General features: G+C 46.2%; 1 protein-coding gene and 2 long non-coding RNA genes across 5 annotated transcripts in view; 1 reads left to right on the top strand and 2 right to left on the bottom strand.

The window, feature by feature from the left end:
• The first annotated feature begins 916 nt into the window (after positions 1-916).
• Positions 917-21,917, top strand: part of NPL (N-acetylneuraminate pyruvate lyase) — a 32,447-nt gene continuing 11,446 nt past the window's right edge. The window contains exons 1-9 of one of the 2 annotated variants that reach the window (XM_084792412.1): positions 921-1,216; positions 5,639-5,722; positions 11,112-11,185; positions 13,036-13,123; positions 14,799-14,856; positions 16,282-16,357; positions 20,370-20,462; positions 21,595-21,743; positions 21,860-21,906. In XM_084792412.1, coding sequence (XP_084648538.1) covers positions 5,655-5,722; positions 11,112-11,185; positions 13,036-13,123; positions 14,799-14,856; positions 16,282-16,357; positions 20,370-20,462; positions 21,595-21,743; positions 21,860-21,906 — 653 coding nt within the window. In that variant the 5' untranslated portion in view covers positions 921-1,216; positions 5,639-5,654. Of the gene's footprint in view, positions 1,217-5,638; positions 5,723-11,111; positions 11,186-13,035; positions 13,124-14,798; positions 14,857-16,281; positions 16,358-20,369; positions 20,463-21,594; positions 21,744-21,859; positions 21,907-21,917 lie in introns of both variants that reach the window. The other variant, XM_084792413.1, reaches the window with a different exon arrangement.
• Positions 13,035-21,917, bottom strand: part of LOC311603478 — a 239,519-nt gene continuing 230,636 nt past the window's right edge. Inside the window, exons 2-3 of one of the 2 annotated variants that reach the window (XR_014781090.1) lie at positions 13,478-13,973; positions 13,035-13,131 (exon numbers count right to left, since the gene is read on the bottom strand). This is a non-coding gene — a long non-coding RNA (uncharacterized lncRNA). Of the gene's footprint in view, positions 13,132-13,477; positions 14,083-21,917 lie in introns of those variants that run through there. The other variant, XR_014781091.1, reaches the window with a different exon arrangement.
• Positions 17,941-21,585, bottom strand: LOC311603499. The gene is made up of 2 exons (XR_014781107.1): positions 20,541-21,585; positions 17,941-20,172 (listed from the first exon to the last, which is right to left on the bottom strand). It is a non-coding gene; the product is annotated as an uncharacterized lncRNA (long non-coding RNA).

Genomic DNA, 21,917 nt, shown 5'->3' on the forward strand with positions numbered 1-21,917 from the left:
AACTGTTCTCCAGACCAGGGCAATAGCCGGGCGTGGGGGCACAAGCCTTTAATCCCAGCACTTGGGAAGCTGAGGCAGGCGGATCACTGTGAGTTCGAGGCCAGCCTGGTCTACAAAGTGAGTTCAGGATGGCCAAGATAACGTAGAGAAACTCTGTCTTGGAAAAACAAAAACAGGACAGGGCAATATTATTATTATTATTGTTGTTGTTGTTATTATTATTATTATTATTATTATTATTATTATTATTATTATATGTTTTGTGTCTGAGCGTACGCAGGAGGCATTGGCTCCCCTTGGACTGAAGTTACAGCCAGTTGTGAGACACTATATGGGTGCTGGGGATCGAAACTGAGTGTGCCTGCCAGGGCTTGAACCCTGATCCTCTACTAGAACAGTAAACACAAGCATATGGTGGCACACGCCTTTAATCCCAGCACTTAGGAGGCAGAGGCAGGTGGATCTCTGAGTTCCGAGGCCAGGACAGCCAAGGTTACACAGAAAAACTCTTGTCTTGAAAAACAAAAAAAACCAAAAAAACAAAAAACAGTAAACCCTTTTAATCACTGAAACATCTCTCCAGCCCATAATTCTTGGTTTGGTTGGTTCGTTGGTCGGTTGGTTTTGGTTTGGTTTTTCAAGACAGGGTCTCTCTGGGTAGCCCTGACTGTCTCGGAACTTGTAAACTAGGCCTCGAACTCCGAGATCTCCCTGCTTAGTCTCCAGTGCTGGGATTGTTAGTGTGCACAACCACCAGCCGCTCACTCTTATAATCCTCTCACTTCTCTTTTTTTCTGCGGAAGAGAGAGAGATGGGGCTGGAGCACAAGCGGCAGCCTGGGGAGTGCCATGAACTCTATACGCTTGTGGCACAGTCATAAATCGCACATCCACCGCAACCAAGACTCGCTCTTGCAGGGTGTGGACAAGAATATCTTCCAGAACTGGAAAAATAGTAGGATGCGTGCCCAAGAGGTGCAGGAGCCTTGCCTTTCCGAGGACAGGCTCAGCCCACACCCAGGGAGGAGCATCTGGTGCACGTCTCGGGAGTCCAGCCCATGGAACTACAACCCCCAGGAACCCCGCGCGGCCGCACGTGGTCCCTCAGCCCCTGAGATAAAGGGCGCAGCCGCGGCGCTGGTTAGAGACCCTAAGAGCTCAGAAGCAACCTGGTGGCCAAGGGGAGCCCGGCGGCGCTGACAGAGGAGCGAAGGCAGGTACGCTGGGCAGGGTAGCCCCGGGAAGTGATGCCTGGGGCCAGTGACACTGGGGGATTCTTTGCAGACCCCCGTAGCCTGGCCTCCGGGAACCCTGTCTTAATAGGTCACAGAAGGGAATTTAGCCATTGGTTGTAATACACCTATCTCTCCCTTTCATAGAGGTTACTTGTATTTCGGCTTCTGGTTTAGTGATTTTTAATATCTGTGTTTCTAGTGTTGCCAAGTTTCTAATGTTGCCAAGTATTTCTTTCTCAAGTGAATCTCCTTGTTCAGAACTACATCGCATCCCCGCTCCCTTCTTAAACTTTGGCGGCTTTAAAAACGAATTTTGCCTACTGTGCCTTGATGGATGCAGGTCGGGGTTTCCAGGGTACTACTCCGTCCCCAGCGTTTCAACAAGAACTTTCCAAGTTCACTTTTAAGTCATGGATGTGAGAACATTTGCTTTCCGGCCCCACCCCCCGCCTTTTTTGTTTGTTTGTTTGTTTGTTTTGTTTTGTTTTTCGAGACACGGTTTCTCTATGTAGTCTTGGCTTTGTAGAGCAGGCTGGCCTCGAACGCACAGATCTGCCTTCCTCTGCCTCCCGAATGCGGGGATTACAGGTGTGCAGCACCACGCCCAGTGATCATTTGCTCTTAATTCAAACTATGAAGGACTTAAAAGCATAACACACCCAAGTTGATCTTAAAATTTGTATTTTAAAAAAACTTGATAATTCGCTGTTAAAAGTTGTCAAGTTAAAAGTTTGTGTTTGGGGGTTTTTTTTGTTGTAGTGGTGGTGGTTGTTTTGTTTTGTTTTGTTTTAGGTGGGGGGAGCATTGAGACAGGGTCTCTCTATGTAGCCCCTAGTTGTTCCAGAACTATGCAGACCAGGCTGGCCTTGGATATTCAGAGATCTGCCACACAAGTGCAGGGATTAAAGGCATGTGCCACTACAACGCATCACAGCTTGTGTTTCGTGTCCTGGAGACACAAATTCACATACCTTTTTTTGTTTGTTTGTTTTTATTTGTTTATTACATATAGTATTTTGTCTGACTGCCAGAAGAGGGCACCAGATAACATTATAGATAGTTGTGAGGCACCATGTTGCTAGGAATTGAACTCAGGACCTTTGGAAGAACAGACAGTGCTCTTAACCTCTGAGCCATCTCTCCAGCCCCTTGTTTTTTGTTTTTTGAGACAGGATTTCTCTGTGTAACAGCCCTGGCGTTCCTGGACTCGCTTTGTAGACCAGGCTGGCCTTGAACTCAGATCTTCCTGCCTCTGCCTCCTGAGTGCTGGGATTAAAGGTGTGCGCCACCATGCCTGGCAGATTCACATATCTTAAGCTGGCCTTATACTCTGATCCTCCTGACTCCAGGTGGCCTGCAGTCTTGGACAGAAATGAACTTAGATCTTGCTTATAATTCTGAGCTTTTTAATGAAATGCAATGGTTCAGAGGAAAATCTGAAGTTATGTAATTTTCAGTTTGAAGGATCAAGGAATCCTTTGTCTTCTTTCTTTTTTCGTTTCTTTTTGGATACTAGCTGTTTCTGTTATGTAGCCCTGACTGTCCTGAAACCCTATAAGACCAGGCTGGCCTTGAACTCACAGATTTGTCTGCTCTGCCTCCCAAGTGTTGGGATCAAAGGTGTGTGTCACTATGCCCAGCTGACTTGTCTGACTTTTGTTCTTATTTTGTGGGGATGGGGGACCTTTGTTTTTGTTTTTGTTTTTTTAGTTTTTTTTTTTTTGTTTTTTTTTTTTTGTTTTTTTTGTTTTTTTTTGAGACAGGGTTTCTTTGTGTAGCCTTGGCTGGCCTTGAACTCATAGCCATATGCCTGCCTCTGCCTCCTGAGTGCTGGAATTAAAGGTGTGTGCCACCATGCCCAGCTGTGTGTGGTTTTGTTTTGTTTTTTTAAGACAGGGTCTCTGTAGCCCTGACTGTCCTGGACTCACTTTGCAGACCAGACTGGCCTCAAACTCACAGTGATCCACCTGCCTCCAGTGCTGGCATTAAAGGCACATGCCACCATGTCCAGCTATGCCCCACGTTTTTAACTACTCAAACTGCATGGAAGTCATGATTCACTTAATAGCTTTCAGTAAGACTGCCAATCAGAACTTAAAGAATGTGGTGGCGCAGGCCTTTAATCCCAGCACTCGAGAGGCAGAGGCTGGCAGATCACTGTGAGTTCAAGGCCAGCCTGGTCTACAAAGCAAATCCAGGGCAGCCAAGGCTATACAGAAAAACCCTGTCTCGAAAACCAAAAAGAAGAAGGAGGAAGAGGAGAAGGAGAATTATAGTTATTAAACATGAAATAAATGCTGCTGAAAGGGAGCACAAAAGACTATGTAGCCAGAGCAGATCATTTGATCTAGGATGCTTAATGCTGACTGGCTCCAGCACTCAGCTCTCTTATCATTTTAACCTTCTTATACCGTGAGGGCCCCTTGGACCTGGGTCAATGGTCACTGACCCAGATAAAAGGTAGCACAGGGTAAGTCATGAGAAGGGCAGGAAAGGAGAAGGATGAGGTCCCAGTACGAAGATATCAGAGTTTAGATGACTCAGGAGCTCCGTAGACAAAAGCCTGAGTGTTGGGGAGGAGGCGCCAGCACAGGTAACTACCCCCACTAGACAGGACTTTGTGCACGGAGAGCACTGGGCATCTGCTGCCCCTCAGCATGTGCCTGGCACAGCCCTCAAGCACACTGTGTCAGTTCACTCATTCAACCCTACTGTCCTCATCAAAGAGGGATAAATGGTTGGAGCCATCAAAATGCAGTCTGACTCCAGGGCTACCCACTGTTGTCCTTCCGGTAAGGAAAGGGGAGAACTTGAGAGGCTAAGATGGCAGTTCACTTTGGGTATCTTGAGCTAAGATCACTGTAGGAGTACCAGATGGAGACGTGCGGCAGGCATTTCCCAGGATGCTTGTTTCCTCTGTTGGATCTTCTACGTTAGTGTGGGCAGAGTCGCTCTGCCCGACGCAAAGGTCTGTCAGTCCCAAAGGAATGAATGAAATGAGGTTGTCTGCTCCAGGAGCAAGTGCCTATCAGGGAAATCCCCATCAGCTACAATCTCTCATTTAGTCCTCACACATGCATTGAAACCCAGGTGTTAGCCAGGCATGGTGGCGCACGCCTTTAATCCCAGCACTCAGGAGGCAGAGGCAGGTGGATCTCTGTGAGTTCGAGGTCAGCCTCATCTACAAAGCAAGTCTAGGACAGCCAAGACTACACAGAGAGACCCTGTCTGAAAAAACAAACAAACAACAACAACAACAAAAAGACCCAGGTGTTAGCTGGGGTGTGGCTAGGTTGGTTAAGTGCCTACCGTGCGAAAAGCCTGGGTTCCATCCTGAACAACAACAAAATATGTCCCTCTAGTGGCACTTGGCCTTAAACATTCAGTTTACAAACAGGTTGAATATGGTGGCACACACCAGTAATCCCAGAGAGACAGAAAGCCGGAGTTCAAGATCACCCTCTGCTATATAGCGAAAGGAGGCCAGTGTGGCTAACAAAGACCTTGCCTCAGAAACACAAAAGCAAAAAGCTGACAACCTGAGTTAGATTTCCCGCATCCACATGCTGAAAGGAAAAAACTGGTTCCCACAAGTTGTCCTCTGACCTCTGCTGTAGTATGTGTGTGCTCATACGCCTAGACACATACACAATAAATAAATGTTAAAATGAAAAGGGACCAAAAAAAAAAAAAAGCCTAGAGAAGCTGCAAAGTAAGCAACTCAAATGTAGACTAGCAGAGGATACTTAGTTGGATGATAGGTAATGATTCATCAAAACCTCTACGTGCTGGGTTTTGGTGGGACTCCAGCTTACAATATGAATAGAAAAAAAGGATTCTGGGACTGGCGAGATGGCTCAGCTGTTCAGAACACTGGCTGCTCTTCCAGAGGACAGGGGTTCAATTCCCAGCACCCACCTAGCAGCTCACAACTGTCTCTAACTCCAGTTCCAGGGGATCTGGCACCCCCACACAGACATGCAGCACACCAATGTGTGTAAAAATAAGTCAATCTTGAAAGAAAAGAAAGAAGAGTGCCTTCTCTCTGCCTATTTCCAGCTTAAGTCACAGCAACTTTAGCCCTCTGAGGCCCCTGAGTGAAGTTGCCTCTCTGCTCCTAGGTCTCCTGGCTTCGATTCCTACTCCTGAGGTCTGGTTTGTCTAGCTCTCTAAGCAGCTAAAGTGGAAGGCCTTCCAGATAGTATCTTCCCAGGCCCACCCTCTTTCTGTCTTATGGGTTGCCCACCAATTCAACTCGAAAGGGTTACATTGGTCTCCTTGCTCTGAGTGCTTCTATGTTGCAAGCTTATTTTACAGTTCTAAACTGGGAGTGAACTTCGGCCTGAGAGTTTGGCCATTAGTTGGCATTCCTTGAAGAAAGATTAATGGCAGTGTATTTTCCAGACCTTCCAGCACCTCCATGGCCTTCCCTAAGAAGAGACTCCGAGGTCTTGTTGCTGCCACCATCACGCCAATGACTGAGAATGGGTAAGTTTCTCTGGGGGCTGTTCCCACTCACTGAAAAGGTCAGACAGTCCTGGGGTGGCTTTACCGTGCTGTAGCTTCTGCGGTGAGGCAGAAAAAGTCAGAAAAGGGTTGGCCATCATCGTGATGAAAAAGGGAGGGGGAAGGAAGTTCTCCCAGATCCAGCATGTGGAGTTAGAGGAGAATCCTGTCTTAGCTGAGTACCGTCCTGGTCCCTCTAGGGAATCCTGTCACTTTGGACATTGGCATCATTGAGTGGCTGGCGGGTGTGGCCCACTGTAAATAGAGTCTGTGCTTGGGTTTGATCCATGGAACTCACCTCAAAAAAAAAGGGGGGGCCAGGGAGGGTGTGGAAGAAGTGGCTTAGCTGGGAATGTGCTTGCTGCCCAAACATGAGGGACCTGGTGCAGATCACCAACATCTGTGTAAACGTCGGGAAATGCCAGTATTGCAGAGGTAGAGACAGGAGGATCCCTCGGGCTGGCTGCCAACAAGCCCGTCTGTCTGAATCGGTGAGCTCCAGGTTCAGTTTAGATATTCCCTCCAAAAAATAACGATAAGGCAGAGAGCAATTGAGTTAGCTTCCAGCCTTCATATATTTGTATGCACATGTAAACATGTACCCACACACATTTACACTCAGAAACACATCCAGATCACATTACGCACAATCATCAAAACACACACACACACACACACACACACACACACACACACTACACGCAGAAAACAAAGCAGGCTGTCCACAGAAGTCTTTGGATTTCTATTGCTCTGGTGGCACCATGACCAAAAGCAAGTTGAAAGGGAAAGGGTTTATTTGGCTCACTCTTCATATCACAGTCATCAAAGGTTGTAAGGGCAGAAACTCAAGGCAGAAGCTGATGCAGAAGCCAGGGAGCAGTGCTGCTTACTGCCTTATTTCCCCTGGCTTGCCCAGCCTGCTTTCCTATTGTACCCAGAACCACCAGCACAGGGCCACCCACAATGGGCTGGTCCTTCCCACATTATGAAACTGTACTACAGACTTGCCTATAGGCAAATCTTTTGGATTTTGCTTGTTTGGGGGTTTGGTTTCGGTTTTGGTTTTTAGTGAGACAGGGTCTTACTAATGGCTCTGGCTGTCCTGGAACTCACTATGTAGCCCAGGCTAGCCTTGAACTCATCAACTGCCTCTGCCTCCCAAGAGCTGGGATTAAAGGCCCAGCTTTGTTATAGACAAATTTTATGGAGGCTTTTTTTTTTTCAAGTCCTTCCTCCCAAATGACTCCAGCTTGTGTCAAGTTGACATACAAGTATGGGGAGGAGCAGCAGCATTTTTGGAAGCGCCATGAGAGGGGAAGGCATCATCAAGGTGGGCTCACCAAGCATCTTTCCGGTCTCATTTAGAAACGGATTAAATGTTGGGAGGTGGGTGGGGAAGAAGGAAGGGAGACAGCAGAGGTAGCAGCGGATGCGGGCTGAGTGAGCATTTCTCATGCAGGTGTCTTGACTTCCAGAGGTAGGTTGTGGCAACCCCTCTGCTTGCATGATCAGATAAGGGCCATGCCCCATACATGATTATGTGCTATACGTACCTTCTCCTTGGTACACAAGGGGAGCGGACACGTCCCCCATCTGAATGCTATGGGCCCATTGGAGGTGAATTCTGGCTTCTTTAAACTTCCTCGTGTAAGAAAAAAGTTATTATCACCATACCTACGTTGCAGACTGATGAGCATTAAGTAAGCTAATCCTTACAATAGTGCTTGGTCACTGCAGTTAGGACAACAGGTTTGAATTGTCACTGTGGGAAGGGACAAGGATAAGAGGAAGATAGGCCAATTAATATGCCTTTCTTTTCTTTTTTTGTTTGGTTTTGTTTGGGGTTTGTTTTGTTTTCTTTTCTTTTTTCAGACAGGGTTTCTCTGTGCAGCCCTGGCTGTCCTAGAACTCACTCCTTAGGCTGGATCCATCTGTCTGTCTGCACTCCCGCTGCCTGGCTAATACTCCTTCTTAAAAGTACACTTGTTGTTGTTGTTGTTGTTGTTGTTGTTATTGTTATTGTTGTTGTTGTTCTTTCAAGACAGAGTTTCTCTGTGTAGCCTTGGCTGCCCACCCAGCTAAAAGGCCTTTCTTCAGGGAGTTGGATTTCTGAATTTGTAAACCTAGGAATTTTCAATTGTCATTCAAAGGTGGCCACATCACAGTTCCCTTTGTTATTTGGAGCCCAAGACTTCCAAGATGTATGAAAAGCATCCAAAAAAGAAAGAAAGAAAGAAAGAAAGAAAGAAAGAAAGAAAGAAAGAAAGAAAGAAAGAAAAGAAAAGCATCCATCCTTCCTGGAGCTAATGTGCTAGTTAGGCCACTCTGCTGGTGACAATCTTTTCTTTCTCTTTTTCTGTTACTTCTCCCTTTCCAGAACTCCTGGGAAAGGCTGAAGTCAGCTCTTTCTCAATGCATCAGCCTCTTGTTGGGTAGATAAGCAAGAGACATGTGACTGCATGACCAGGCTGGACTTACTTCCTGCTGCAGAGCAAGAGAGCGTGTGTGGAACACAGCTCAGCACATTCCATCTGCTCCTTGCTACATTAACCTCTGGAGTGACTTCTCCAAACAGCCTTACTTTTCATCTGGGACACTGAGAGCAGCTGTGTGTGGTTCCCTAGTCTGCTGCTCTCTGGAAGCCCAGACCCAAAGGACTAGAGATGATTAGCAAGTCTCTGGAACCAGGGGTGTGCACACCTGTAAATCCAGCTCTTGGGAGGGAGAGGCAAGAGAATCAGTTGAAGGCCCCCCCTCCTTAACTACTCAGCGAGGGTAGGGGCAGCCTGAGGTATGTTAACTTTTCTTTCTGTCATCATCACTTGCTCCACTAAAATACTCTTATAGGGCCTGGAGAGATGGCTCAGTGGTTAAGGCACTGGCTGTTTGTCCAAGAGGACCTGGTTTAAAGTCCTAGCACCCACATGGTAGCTTACAACACTCTGCAGCTCCAGTCCCAGGCATCTGACCTCTTCTGGCCTTTAAAGGCACCAGGGATGTATATGCTGCATGGTGCATGCAGGCAAACACCCATACATGTTAAATAAATAAATTTAAAAGAAATTAAAGCAAACCAGACCACTTGTATATATACAGAAAGTGTAGAGCACCCAGGAGCAAGTGAACATTGACCAATTTAGCCACAGTTAAAATCTGCCCCTCTAGCCAGGTGTGGTAGCACTGGGGGAGGGGGGGAAGGGTGTGGGCAGAGGCAGGATCTCTTGAGTTCAAGCCCAACCTGGTCTACAGAGTACAGCTAAGGCTACACAGAAAAACACTTTAATCCCAGGGGGATCTCTGTGATTTTTGAGACTAGCCTGGTCTACAAAGTGAGTCCAGGACAGCCAGGGCTACACAGAAAGGAAGAACCAAAAAATAAAATAAATAAGTAAATAAATAAATAAAAATCTGCCCTTCTGACATGTTTCCAAAACATTAGCTGGAATGAAAGGGTGCATGGGTTCGAGCCACAGTAGAGAGAGCCCCCCCTCAGCCTCTCAGCACCCCTTTTCCTGAGTGTAGGCCACACTGTCTCCCCTCGCACTGTAGGGAGTCACTGTCCATAATGCAGTCTTCGCTCTTAATAGCTTTTCCTTTCATCTCAAAATCTGCCCTTTCTTTCCTATCTTTGTTTCCATTCCCTCTGCTGAAATACCCTTTGATGTCTCTTTTCTAGGTACATTAGGGGTTTTTTTTTTTTGTTTATTTGTTTAAGAAGTAGAATAAGTAAAGATGAAAAGAATGGTAATAAGGCTAAACCCAAAAGCCTAAATGACAGCCAAGTAGCTCTCTGTGTTCTTGGCAGTGTAACCAAGGTTCTGCAACAGCGAACCCAGACATGCCAGTTTCCCTTTGAATTTTACACGCTCTGTCATCCATCCTCCCAACATTAATTTTTCTTTTTCTTTTCTATTTTTCTTTTTGCTTTTTTTTTTTTTTCCTTCGGTTGGTTTTGTTTTTGACACAGGGTCTTTCTGTATGGCCCTGACTGCATAGCTCACTATGTAGAGCAGGCTGGCCTTGCTCTCAGACATCCACTTGCCTCTGTCTCTCAAGTACTGAGATTATCATCATCACTGCCCAATGCCACCTTAGTCTTTCATACTGGTGGGCCATTTAATGCAGATTTTTAAGGCCATTTATCAATTTTTTAAGCCTCAGATCTTCCCAAGGTCATTGTGCTTCAGACTGAAAAGTACAGACAGATCACACAGGGAGCTTAGGGGTTTTTTTTTTTCCTCTTTTTTTTTAAACAATTTTTTAAAGATTTTGTCTATTTTATGCATATGAGTGCTCTATTTGCATGTACACCTACATGCCAGGAAAGGGCATTAGATCAATTTATAGATGGTTGTGAGCCACCATGTGGTGCTGGGAATTGAACTCAGGCTCTCTGGAAACCAGCTGCGCCATCTCTCCAGCCCCTGAGGAGCTTGTCAAAATGCAGAGTCCCAGCCGGTTGTTGTAGACCATGCTGGCAATGTCAGCAGTTGAGAAGCTGAGGCAGGAGCATCAGGAGTTCAAGGCCAGCTGCAGTCAAGCCTGCACTACACGAGACCCTGTGACTGGACATAATGGATTCACATCTTACTCAGATGCGGGAGCTCAGATAGGACATAAAAGAGGGAGAATGTGGGAGTTATTTCCAAAACAGCGCTCTCTGCCACCAAAGGAAGCATGAGGCTTTGAGGAAGGGACTCTGGACGTTTAGTCCTAGGCACGTTTTAAAAGAAAAGATGGTAGAAACATTTGGAGGCATGCTTAGCTCGAAATCCTGGAGCAGTTAAGAAAGGACGAAGGCAGCAGAAATGCCTCTGGGGATGCTCAGCTTGCACCAGTTAGGAAAGGATGCTAGGCTGGTGAGAGGGCTGGGTGGGTAAAGGAACTTACCACACCCCAAACCTGATAATTTGGTTCAATCCCTGGCACCCACATGATGGGCAGAAAACAGACTCCCCAAAAGGGAGACTTCTACACACATGCTGTGTCACACACACACACACACACACACACACACACACCAAATATGCACTAGTGTTGTGCATATCAACTGATCTATATACCCATCCCTGGAGTAGATGTTTAACAGTTATTAATATGAGCAGTTCATGAGCCAGGAATTGGTAGAATTAATCATCTTTTTTTTAAAAAAAAAAAAGCTCACACCTTTAATCCCAGCACTTTGGAGGCAGAGGCAGGTGGATCTCTGAGTTTGAGGCCAGCCTGGTCTACAAAGTGAGTCCAGGATGGTCAAGGCTACACAGAGAAACCCTGTCTCAAGGGGGGGGGGGGGGAATTAAAAATAAAACAAAATTTTACAAATTAAAAAAGGCTAAATGTGCATTATTCCATACTTTCCTCTGTCTTATAGAGAAATCAACTTTCCTGTAATTGGTCAGTATGTGGATTACCTGGTGAGAGAACAGGGAGTGAAGAATGTTTTTGGTAAGTCATCTTGAGATTTCCCTCTACGTGTCTAGCTCAGGCCTTAGCAAGTGGTAGATCTCACCTGACCAGGAGGTCACAGGGCATGTGTCGGAGGTCATGGTGGAGCCTGCTAGGATAACTTTAAGTTCGGGTGTAAAGACTCACTGACATTAGGTTACAGATTCCTTACGAGTATCTCATTTGAAGCCAGGTGCGGCGGTGCGTACCTGTAATCGCAGCACTCGGGAGGCAAAGGCAGGCAGATCTTTGTGAGTTCAAGGCCAGGCTGGTCTACAAAGTGAGTTCAGGACCGCCAGGACTATACAGAGAAACTCTGTCTCGAAAAACAAAAAAATAACAAACAATAAAACAAAAAAGGAGTATCTTATTTGGCAGTATACCAACAAATAAGTAGGTTTTTTTCCCCATTTAGAGACAAAACTCTATGGTTTAGAGAGTCTTGAGGTCATGCAACCAAGAGAGGAGAGAATAACAACAAACTCTTGAGTAACATCTTAGCCCAGCGTGGTGGTGCACGCCTTTAGTCCCAGCACTCCAGAGGCAGAGGCAGGCAGATCTGTGAGTTCAAGGCCAGCCAGGGCTACACGGAGAAATCCTGCCTCAGGGGGGGGAAAAAGTGTCCACTTGTTCTTTTCTGAAGGAAAACGGAGAAGCAGGGGAGAGGGGAGGTGAAGGGAGAGCTGGGAAGAGTGGACGGAGGGGAGGCTGCAGTTGGGATGTATTGTAGAGAAAAAAAACTAAAGAAAAAAATTAAATCTGGGCTTAAACATTTACAAGGGCTTTAAAAATTACAAAAAAAGAAAACAATAAATAAATAATAATAAAACTTAAAATAATAATTTTTTGTTTTGTTTTGGGTTTTTTGTTGTTGTTGTTGTTGTTGTTGGGTTTTTATTTTGTTTTGTTTTTTGTTTTTCAAGACAGGTTTCTCTGTATAACAGTTCTGGCTGTTCTGGACTCACTTGGTAGACCAGGCTGGGCTCAAGAGATCTGCCTGCCTCTGCCCCCCAAGTGTTGAGACAAAAGGCATGCACCACCACCGCCCAGCTGATAATAAAAATTTTAATAATAAAAAACAAAAGTTAAGCCAATATGGTAGCATGCACCTATAATCCAAGCATTTAAGAGGGTGAGGCAAGAGGTTCATAAGGGCAACCTAGGATACAATGCAAGTCTCTGCCTTAAAAATACATACGTTAAAAAAAAAAACAACAACAACAACATACATACATACAATAAGGCAAAACAAAAAATTGGGGCCACGGGGCCACACACACTTAATCTCAGCACTCAGGAGGCAGAGGCAGGGGAATCTCTCTGAGACCAAGGCCAAGCAAAACAAAAGCAAACAATGGGCTGGACAGGTGGTTCAGTGGTTATGACTCTTGCTGCTCTTGCAGAGGACCTGGGTTTGCTTCCCAGTACCCACATCAGCCTCCCACGAGCACCTATAATTTAACCCCAGCTCCAAGAGATACAACACACTCTTCTGGCTTCCTTGGGCACACACATACACGGACACACATAAATAGAAATAATGATCTTTTTTAAATTCTCATCTGTCCCTAATAGCAAAGAGAGATTTACAACCACAAGCCACAGTTGATCTTCCCACTATTTTTGGCTAGAGAAGGTAGAAAAAAGACCAAGTCTGAAGTAAAAATGGACAAGCGGTACTTCCCCTGCGCCTCCCCCCGCCCCCCACACACACCCCAGGCTCCAGCTCTGTTTATTCATTGTGCGCTTTCCTGTCAAGCAGGAGTTTCAGACCCTACACTTCCAGACTTAGGGTTGGAGGAACAAAAGGCCTTGGCTGATCCCACTGACTGGCTCTTTGTTTAAAATAGTGAATGGCACCACAGGAGAAGGCCTGTCCCTGAGTGTCTCTGAACGCCGCCAGGTCGCAGAGGAGTGGGTGACACAAGGAAGGAACAAGTGAGTAACTGTGCTGAGGGGGGAAAAAAGTGTGATTCATGGGCAAGATCTATACTGAGCAAGGCTCTCCCCACTGTCCCAGCCCTGTCACCTCCTCCACACTTGGAAAGGAGCATCCTTTCCTGCTCTGTGGAAGGGAGGCCAAATCACAAAGCACATCTACTCTCATCCACTTGTCAGGCCAGTCTTCTCAGAGTCTCCTGACCTTGGGATGAAAGAGGAAGAGAGCAAGAAGGTCACCAGCTCTCCTGTGTACTGCTCCCCACCCCCCTCCTCACCCCCACACACCCCATCTTGGTTGGGGTTTCTGTTGCTATGGTGACACACCCTGCCCACAGCAGCTTGGAGGGAAACAGTTTACTCAGCTTGTATGTCCACACCATGGCTCCTCACTGAGGGCAGCAGGAACCTGGAGGTCAGCAGAGGCATGGAGCAGTGCGCCTTGGTGGGTCAGTTTGCTTTCTTCCTTTCTTTTTTGTTTTTTTGAGACAAGGTCTCTATATATAACCCTGACTGTCCTAACTCACTATGTAGACCAGGCTGACTTTGAACTCACAGAGACCCACCTGCCTCTGCTTCCCACACGCTGAGATTAAAGGTGGGCCACCGTGCCTGTTTTTTGTTTGTTTGTTTGTTTTTTGGTTTGGTTTGGTTTGGGGTTTTTTTTTGTTTTGTTTTGTTTTTTTGTTGTTGTTGTTGTTTTTTGGTTGGTTGGTTGGTTTTTGGTTTTATTTTTTGTTTTCCCTCTTGGTTTTTCTAGACAAGGTTTCTCTAAGTAACAGAGCTCTGGCTGTCCTGGACTCACTTTGTAGACCAGGCTAGCCTCGAACTCACTGAGATCCACTTGCCTCTGCCTCCCTGAGGGCTGAGATCACAGGCTCCTAGCTTCCTTTCTAAGGCATAGTCTCTCTGTTTTAGTTTTAACATTTTCTGTTTCTAGCCTCCTGCAGGATTATAATTATACTATCTTTATGTGAGGGTTCTCTTTCTTTCAGCCCTGGGGTATGTTTCTGTGGCAGTGGGAAGGCCGGTTCTAGCGAAGCAAGGGAAGCTGTGAGGTCCAATAGCGCAGAAACTGGTAGCTGAGGTTTCCTTTGTTGAACAGGGAGAGGAAGTCCCCCCCTGCTGTCTCAGCTTTGGGAAGTTGAGGTCAACCTTCCCTCTTCCTACAGAAGATTATTCTTTTCCTCTGTAGTTTGCCTACTTTTCATTTCTTTTTTTTTTAATGTTCTTTATTATTTATTCATTTTATTTTTTGAGTGTTTTACATAAATGTATGTATGCATACTATATTTTCTTTCTTTTCTTTTTTTTTTTTTTCCTTTTTTGGCTTTTTGAGACAGGGTTTCTTTGTGGAATGGCCTTAGGCTGTCCTGGACTTGCTTTGTAGACCAGGCTGGCCTAGAATTCACAGTGACCTGTCTGCCTCTGCCTCCTAAATGCTGGGGTTAAAGGAGCATGCCGCTGGGCCCGGCTTATTTCATGCATTCTTGACTAGTATTGGAGTTTGTGGGTTTTATGTGCACGCACATAAACACCTGTGCCATGACATGTGTATGGAGGCCAAAGGACAACTTACTATTAAGCTAACTGTTAAGCCAGCACAAATCAGGATAGTGCAGCCTTTCTGTGTTCTTCTAAACGCCAGGTGATTCGTACTGCTTGTCTTCTGCAGGTTGGACCAGGTGTTGATTCACGTGGGAGCACTGAGCTTGAAGGAGTCACAAGAACTGGTAAGGCTGTGAGTCCCTCTGTGAGGAGACTATTTGGGGGGACCTCCATTTCTATGCTACAATTAAATACCAATCCTATATTTGGCTGGAGCAGGCACGGGGGGCTGCCAACAAGAGGACAAGAGACAAAGGAATTTCCTCCCAGAGGGTGGATATCCACGCAGCTGAGTCTGCAGAGCTTGAGCCAGCATCGGTATTTTCTGCAAAGTGAAGGGCAGTGCCATCTGCTGGACAGAAAGGGAATAGGAAATGGGGTTAGCCTGGAGAATGGGGTTCTTCAGAGGTTCAAAACCAAAACTGTAAACCAGAAGCACATCAGATGAGCTCTTATGTTCCACAGAACGGTAGAAACTATCCCAACACAGCCCTCAGCTAGGACACAAGATCAAGAATGCACAGTCAGGAGGCGAAGGCAGTCACTGTGAGTTCCAGGACAGCCTGGTCTACAAAGTGAGTCCAGGACAGCCAAGGCTACACAGAGAAACCCTGTCTCGAAAAAAAGAAAAAGAAAGATCTAAAGCAAGCAAAGACTATCCTAGGTGACTAGAAGGATGGCTCCAAGGTTCAGAGTACTGGCTGCTCGTCCAGAGAACCCAGGTTTGATTCCCAGCACCCACATGGAAGCTGACTACTGCCAGCTCCAGGGGATCTGACACCCTCTTCTGGTCTCTGTGGATGGTTCTGTATAAACACACATAAATAAAAATAAATCTTTTTTTTTTTTAATCAATGAGAATAAAACAAGAGGAGCTGGTGAGATGGCTCGGTGAGCAGAAGTACTTGGAAAAATAAAATTAAGCCCTCAGCCTACCTGACCCAGGTGTCTCTGCTTTGCAGCCTATGACACTCCTAGCAAAGATGTTTTAATCCAGTGGTTCTCAGCCTGTGGGTTAAGATACCCCCCACCCCTCCTTGGGAGAGGATCAACAGACCTTTCACAGGGGTAGACTAAGACCACCGGAAAGCATGGATACTTACATCATGACTCATAACAGCGAAGTTGCAGTTCAGAAGTACCAATGAAAATAATTGTATGGGGCTGGAGAGATGGCTCAGTGGTTAAGAGCACTGACTGTTCTTCCAGAGGTCATGAGTTCAATTCCCAGCAACCACATGGTGGCTCACAGCCATCTATAATGTGATCTGATGCCCTCCTCTGGCCTACAGATGTACATGCAGGCAGAGCTCTGTATACATAATAATAAATAAATCTTTAAAAAAGGAAAGAAAATAATTGTATGGCTGCGGGACATCACAGCACTGCCTGAAAACAGGCTGAACACTGCTGTTTTCACTGAATTGGTTAATCGGGAGGGTTGGCTGTTGAATTTGAAGAAGTTCCTGAACTCCAGAGTCTGTGTGTGTATGTAGGTTCTGTGAGACTATAATCACTTACTCTATTATGGTCTCTTTTTTCTTGTAAAGGCCCAGCATGCAGCAGAAATCGGAGCTGATGGCATCGCTGTCATTGCACCTTTCTTCTTCAAGTCACTGAACAAAGGTAAGGAAGGAAGTTGGTCTGAGTGTGCAGTGCTTTGTACTGTCCACCTCTTGCTTTCATGCAAAAATAATAATTCATCCATAAAGGCAAAGTCCTAGAGACGTTGTAATGGAGCATTGTTCACAACCATCCATACTGTGTCCTGACGCCCTCTACTGGCGAGCAGGTGTGTATGCCGATAGAGCACATAAAATAAATAAAATCTTTAAAAATAAACAAGTAATAGATAAATAAAATAGAGTTGATGAAATGAAAAGGGATCTCAACAAAATGTCCACTGAGTACTTGCATTGCAGACACTAAGCTCTAAGATTCCAGGTTGGTGACACACGCCTGAAACCTCAGCCCTGAAGAGGTAAAGGCAGCGAGATCACAAATTCAAAGGCATCTTCCGGTACCTGGGGAGTTTAAGGCCAGCCTAGTGTTTAATTCCACACCCAGGTGCCTATTTAACATATCAAAGCAGGCCTGTCTGGTTCTCCCAGCAACCCTCAGCCCCTACCTGTTGCAGGATATGGCTGGCATACCCAGCCCTCCCGCAATGAACTCTCCAGCCCGGTGGCTGGGCTGCCTGGCCTCCAGAGGCTATTGCATATGTGATCAGGACATTTTACCTGCCCACCCCTTTTATTCCTTTGGCCTCCTGGCTGCTGTGCCTGGTTCCCCTCTTTTCCTTCTCCTTTCCCTCCCCTTCTCCTCCCATGGCTCTGTGTCATGATCACTCTGCACTCTCTCAGGTGTGTCTGCCACTGGCTCTGCGCTCCACATATCTACAATAAACTTTCTCCTCCACCATACTTAGGACCATCTGAGCCCTTCCCTTTTCATTTTATTTTCCTTTTTTTATTATTATTTAATTCACCTAGGGTATATGATATCCTGATTTGGCAGACGGGTAGAAGTAGATATTTGTGGAGAGGATTAAAACCACAACTAAACCAGGCTTAATCCCAGCACTTGGAGGCAGAGGCAGGCAGATCTCTGTGAGCTCAAGGCCAGCCTGATCTAGAGAGTGAGTCCAGGACAGCCAGGGCTGTTACACAGAGAATCCCTGTCTTGGAGGGGAAAACCATAACTAAATGCATAAATTGTCATGAAATGTCACTGATTGTTAGTAGATAGAAAACAATCACTCATAGGTAAGTAACCTACTTACTGATAGTTTGAGAGTTTAGAATGAACATTTTCTTTTTATGCTGTTTTGCAATTTTTTTAAAAAAGATGAGCTGGGAGTGGTGGCACATGCCTTTAATCCCAGCACTCAGGAGGCAGAGGCAGGCGGATCACTGTGAGTTCGAGGCCAGCCTGATCTACAAAGCAAGTCCAGAACAGCCAAGGCTACACAGAGAGACCTTGTCTCAAACAACAACAACAAAACAAAGTTGTATTGATTCATTGTTATGTACAGTGGTCTGCCTGCATGTGCCCCTGCAGGCCAGAAGAGGGCACCAGATCTCATAGATGGTTGTGAGCCACCTTGTGGTTGCTGGGAATTGAACTCAGGACCTTTGGAAGATCAGCCAGTGCTCTTAATCTCTGAGCCATCTCTCCAGCCCTGTTTTACAATTTTTTAACACTTTGGGTTTTGTTTGTTTGTTTGTTTGGTTGGTTGGTTGGTTGGTTAGTTTTTCAAGACAGGGTTTCTCTGGGATTAAAGGCATGGACAACCAGGCCTGGCTAACAATTTGTTTTTGTTTGGGTTTTGGTTTTCAAGACAGGGATTCTCTGTGTAGCCTTGGCTGTTCTGGACTTGCTTTGTAGACCAGGCTGGCCTGGAACTCACAGCAATCCACCTGACTCTGCCTTTGCCTCCCAGTGCTGAGATTAAAGGTGTGCACCACCACACTGGGCCCTGTTTTGCAATTTTTTACATAAACAGATTTTCTGGGAAAAAAAATGAGCAGAGAAATGAATTGTGCATAATAACTTTATCTGAAGTATTTCCCATGTGCTGAACATATTTTCACAGTTTGCAGTGAAGGTATGTCCCATAAAACTGTCTCTCCCAAAGAGAGCTGGCCTACACTTATCCACAGTGTAAGCCAGCCCTCTCTCACCTGCAGGAATGCCACAGCTGACTTGTTGACCAAAGGAATCCACTTCCTCAGTCAACCAGAGGCAGGCTTCTGCTCTGCCCAGGTCATCCCAAAGGAAAAAAGTGCCCAATTCTGTTGAGTGTTTATGACATGAGCCAGGACTCTTTTTTTTTTCTTTTTCTTTTTTTTTTTTTTTTTGTACAATAGTCTGCCTGCGTGTATGCCTACATGCCAGGAGAGGGCACCAGATCTCATTATAGATGGTCGTGAGCCACCATGTGGTTGCTGGGAATTGAACTCAGGACTTTTAGAAGAAGAGCCAGTGCCCTTAACCTCTGAGCCATCACTCCAGCCCGAGCCAGGACTCTTACTATGCACGCACATGCATGCTCACACACTTTTTTTTTTTTAACTTTTTAAGCACTAGGGATTGAAACCAGGACCTGAAGTAATCTGAGTCTGCACTGCACTCTACAACTAAGCTATACACCTCTTTCTTTTTTACATTTTTTGAGAAAATGTCTAAGTTACTCAGGCCGGCCCAGGTGGGGTACGTGTGTGTGTGTGTGTGTGTGTGTGTGTGTGTGTGTGTGTGTGTGTGTGTGTACTGTAGGATGTGTTTGTTTGTGTAGCTGTGTGTATGTAGCCATGCATATGCCCCAGGTGAATGCATGTGGCCACGGCTGAGTATGGAGGGGAGGGGAGGGGACGGCTACTTTCAAGACTCGGTTCCCTCCTTCCTCCGTGGATGTCAGAGACCAAACCCAGGTCATCAGTCTTGTGCTGCAAGTCCCTTTCCCCCGTGTGCCCATGTCACTGGCCCAGGCCTTGAGCTTCTCATCCTCCTGCCTCAGTCTGGCAGCTAGCCAGGATCACAGGCCTATGCTGCCAACTGGGCCCAGCTATAAGTTCTCCCTTGGGGCAGATGCTTCTGCTATTGTTGTCTCTGTTATAGCTGCTTTGTCGCGACTGTAGTGCATAGCCCCTGTTGGTCACTGCCCCACTAGCCTGGAATAAGAGGACAAAAGTCCCCATGAGAGGTTTTCATAGTTTGTTTGTTTTATCTTTCGAGACAGGGTTTCTCTGTGTAGTCTTGACTGATCTGGACTCATTTTGTAGACCAGGCTGGCCTCGAACTCACAGGGATCCACCAGCCTCTGCCTCCCCAGTGCTGGGATTAAAGGCATGCGCCACCATGCCCAGTGACAGGTTTTCAAGTATATGAAACTCTTGGGTCTGGTTTTTCCTTTATTCCCTCCATGCTAGTGATACACCCAGGCCCTTAGGTATGATGTGTATACACCTACCTACTGCTGAACTACAACCTCAGCCCCAAAGGGTATGTGTGCTCTTGTGGCAGGTGCGTGCACTTGTGGCAAATGCATGCGGGCTTGCGTGTGTTTGTTCTCTGCATGTATGTCTAAAGTACATGCTTGCCTGGCGCCCTCAGAGACCAGAAGCTCCTCTGGGACTGACGTAATAGATGGCTGTGAGTTACTATGTGAGTGTAGAAATCAGACCTGGTTCCTCGGAAAGAGCAGCCAGTGCTTGTAATTACTGGACCACCTCTCCAGCCCTCTTATTTTGACCTTTCTATAGACAGAAAAAGTAAACTTAAGGTGAAGTGACATTGTGATCCCACAGTGGAATGGTAAAGGGCAGTCGGGAACCTTCACCTTCCCACAGGATGGCTGCATCTCGCCGAACAGTTCACTTTCTTTTTTTTTTTTTAAATATTTATTTATTTAATGTATATGAGTGCTCTATCTGCATGTACACCTGCAGTCCAGAATAGGCCCTCAGATCCCTATATAGATGGTTGTGAGCCACCATGTGGTTGCTGGGAATTGAACTGAGGACCCTTGAAAGAGCATCCGGTGCTCTTAACCTCTGAGCCATCTCTCCAGCCCCAGTTCACTTTCTAATACAGGAAAGCCACTGCTTTATTCTTGTTCACATGACTCCTGTTCGTTCAGATGCCCTGATAAGTTTCCTGAGGGAGGTGGCTGCCGCAGCTCCTGCTTTGCCATTTTATTACTATCACATTCCTTCACTGACCGGAGTAAAGAGTAAGTATGGTTTAAATTTAATTTTTTTAAAAGATTCGTTTATTTATTATATATACAGTGTTCTGCCTGCATGTACACCTGCACACCAGAAGAGGGCATCAGATCAATCACATTATAGGTGGTTGTGAGCCACCATGTGGCTGCTGGGTATTGAACTCAGGACCTCTGAAAGAGGAAGTCAGAAGAGGTCCCCAGAACTGGGGTTCGAGATGCTTGTGAGCTGCTATTGTGAGGACAGAGAATTGAACCACCATCCTCTGGAAGGACAGTCTTCCTTACATTTTCTCCAGCTCTCATCCTATGGAATCCATCCGATTGCCTGTTTTATTGTTATTTGTGGTGGTGGTGTTTTTTCTTTTGTTTTGTTTGCTTGAGATAGTCGCACTTCCACCCTGGCTGGCTTGGAAATGTCAACTAGGCTGATCTCAGCCTCACAAAGACTGCCTGCCTCTGCCTTCTGCTGGGATTACAGGTGTGTACCACCATGCCCAGCCTGCGTTTTGCTTTTTATATTTTGGGTTGTGACCCTATCCTTTAACAGCTGAGCCATCTATGCAGCCTGTATTTTGCTTTTTTTTTTTTTTTCTTTCCTTTTTGGTTTTTTGAGACAGGGTTTCTCTGTGTAGCTTTGTCTGTCCTGGACTCACTTTGTAGACCAGGCTGGCCTCGAACTCACAGTGATCCACCTGGCTCCGCCTCCCAGTGCTGGGATTAAAGGTGTGTGCCACCACGTCCAGCTCTGTTTCACTTTTTTTTTTTTTTTTTTTTTTTTTTTTTTTTTTAGTTTTTCGAGACAGGGTTTCTCTGTGTAGCCTTGGCTGTCCTGGACTCACTTTGTAGACCAGGCTGGCCTCGAACTCACAGCAATCCGCCTGCCTCTGCCTCCCGAGTGCTGGGATTAAAGGGGTGCGCCAACACACCTGGCCCCTGTTTCACTTTTTAAAGACAGGCTCCTGTTGTGTAGCTCAGGCTGACTTCAGATTCGCTACCTAGCCCAGGCTGGCCCCAGAATCACCTTGCCTCAGCCTTCAGATTGCATAGGAATGTAGCTATGAGCCAAAGTACCAAGTCGAGCAGGTATTTGATAGTGTCTGTGGCTGTGTGGATAACTGAAGTGTTTTTTGTTCCTTAGTCCGAGCTGAGGAGCTGCTGGTCGGCATGCGGGATAAGATCCCCACCTTTCAAGGACTGAAGTTCAGCGACACCGACCTCCTAGACTTCGGGCAGTGTGTCGACCAGAATCACCAGCCACAGTTTGATCTGCTGTTTGGGGTGGATGAGGTCAGTTACCGGGCCTGGGCAATGTCCCAGCTTCAAAGGCACCCATTCAGCACGTTGTGATATAACAGCTCTTCTCATTCTCAAAAACCTGAATCTCTTTCTCTCTTTCTCATCAGCAACTGTTGAGTGCTCTGGTCATGGGAGCGACTGGAGCAGTAGGCAGGTAAGGATGAC

Source organism: Acomys minous (assembly GCF_964271855.1).
Source record: "Acomys minous genome assembly, chromosome: 1".
NCBI lineage: Eukaryota > Metazoa > Chordata > Mammalia > Rodentia > Muridae > Acomys > Acomys minous.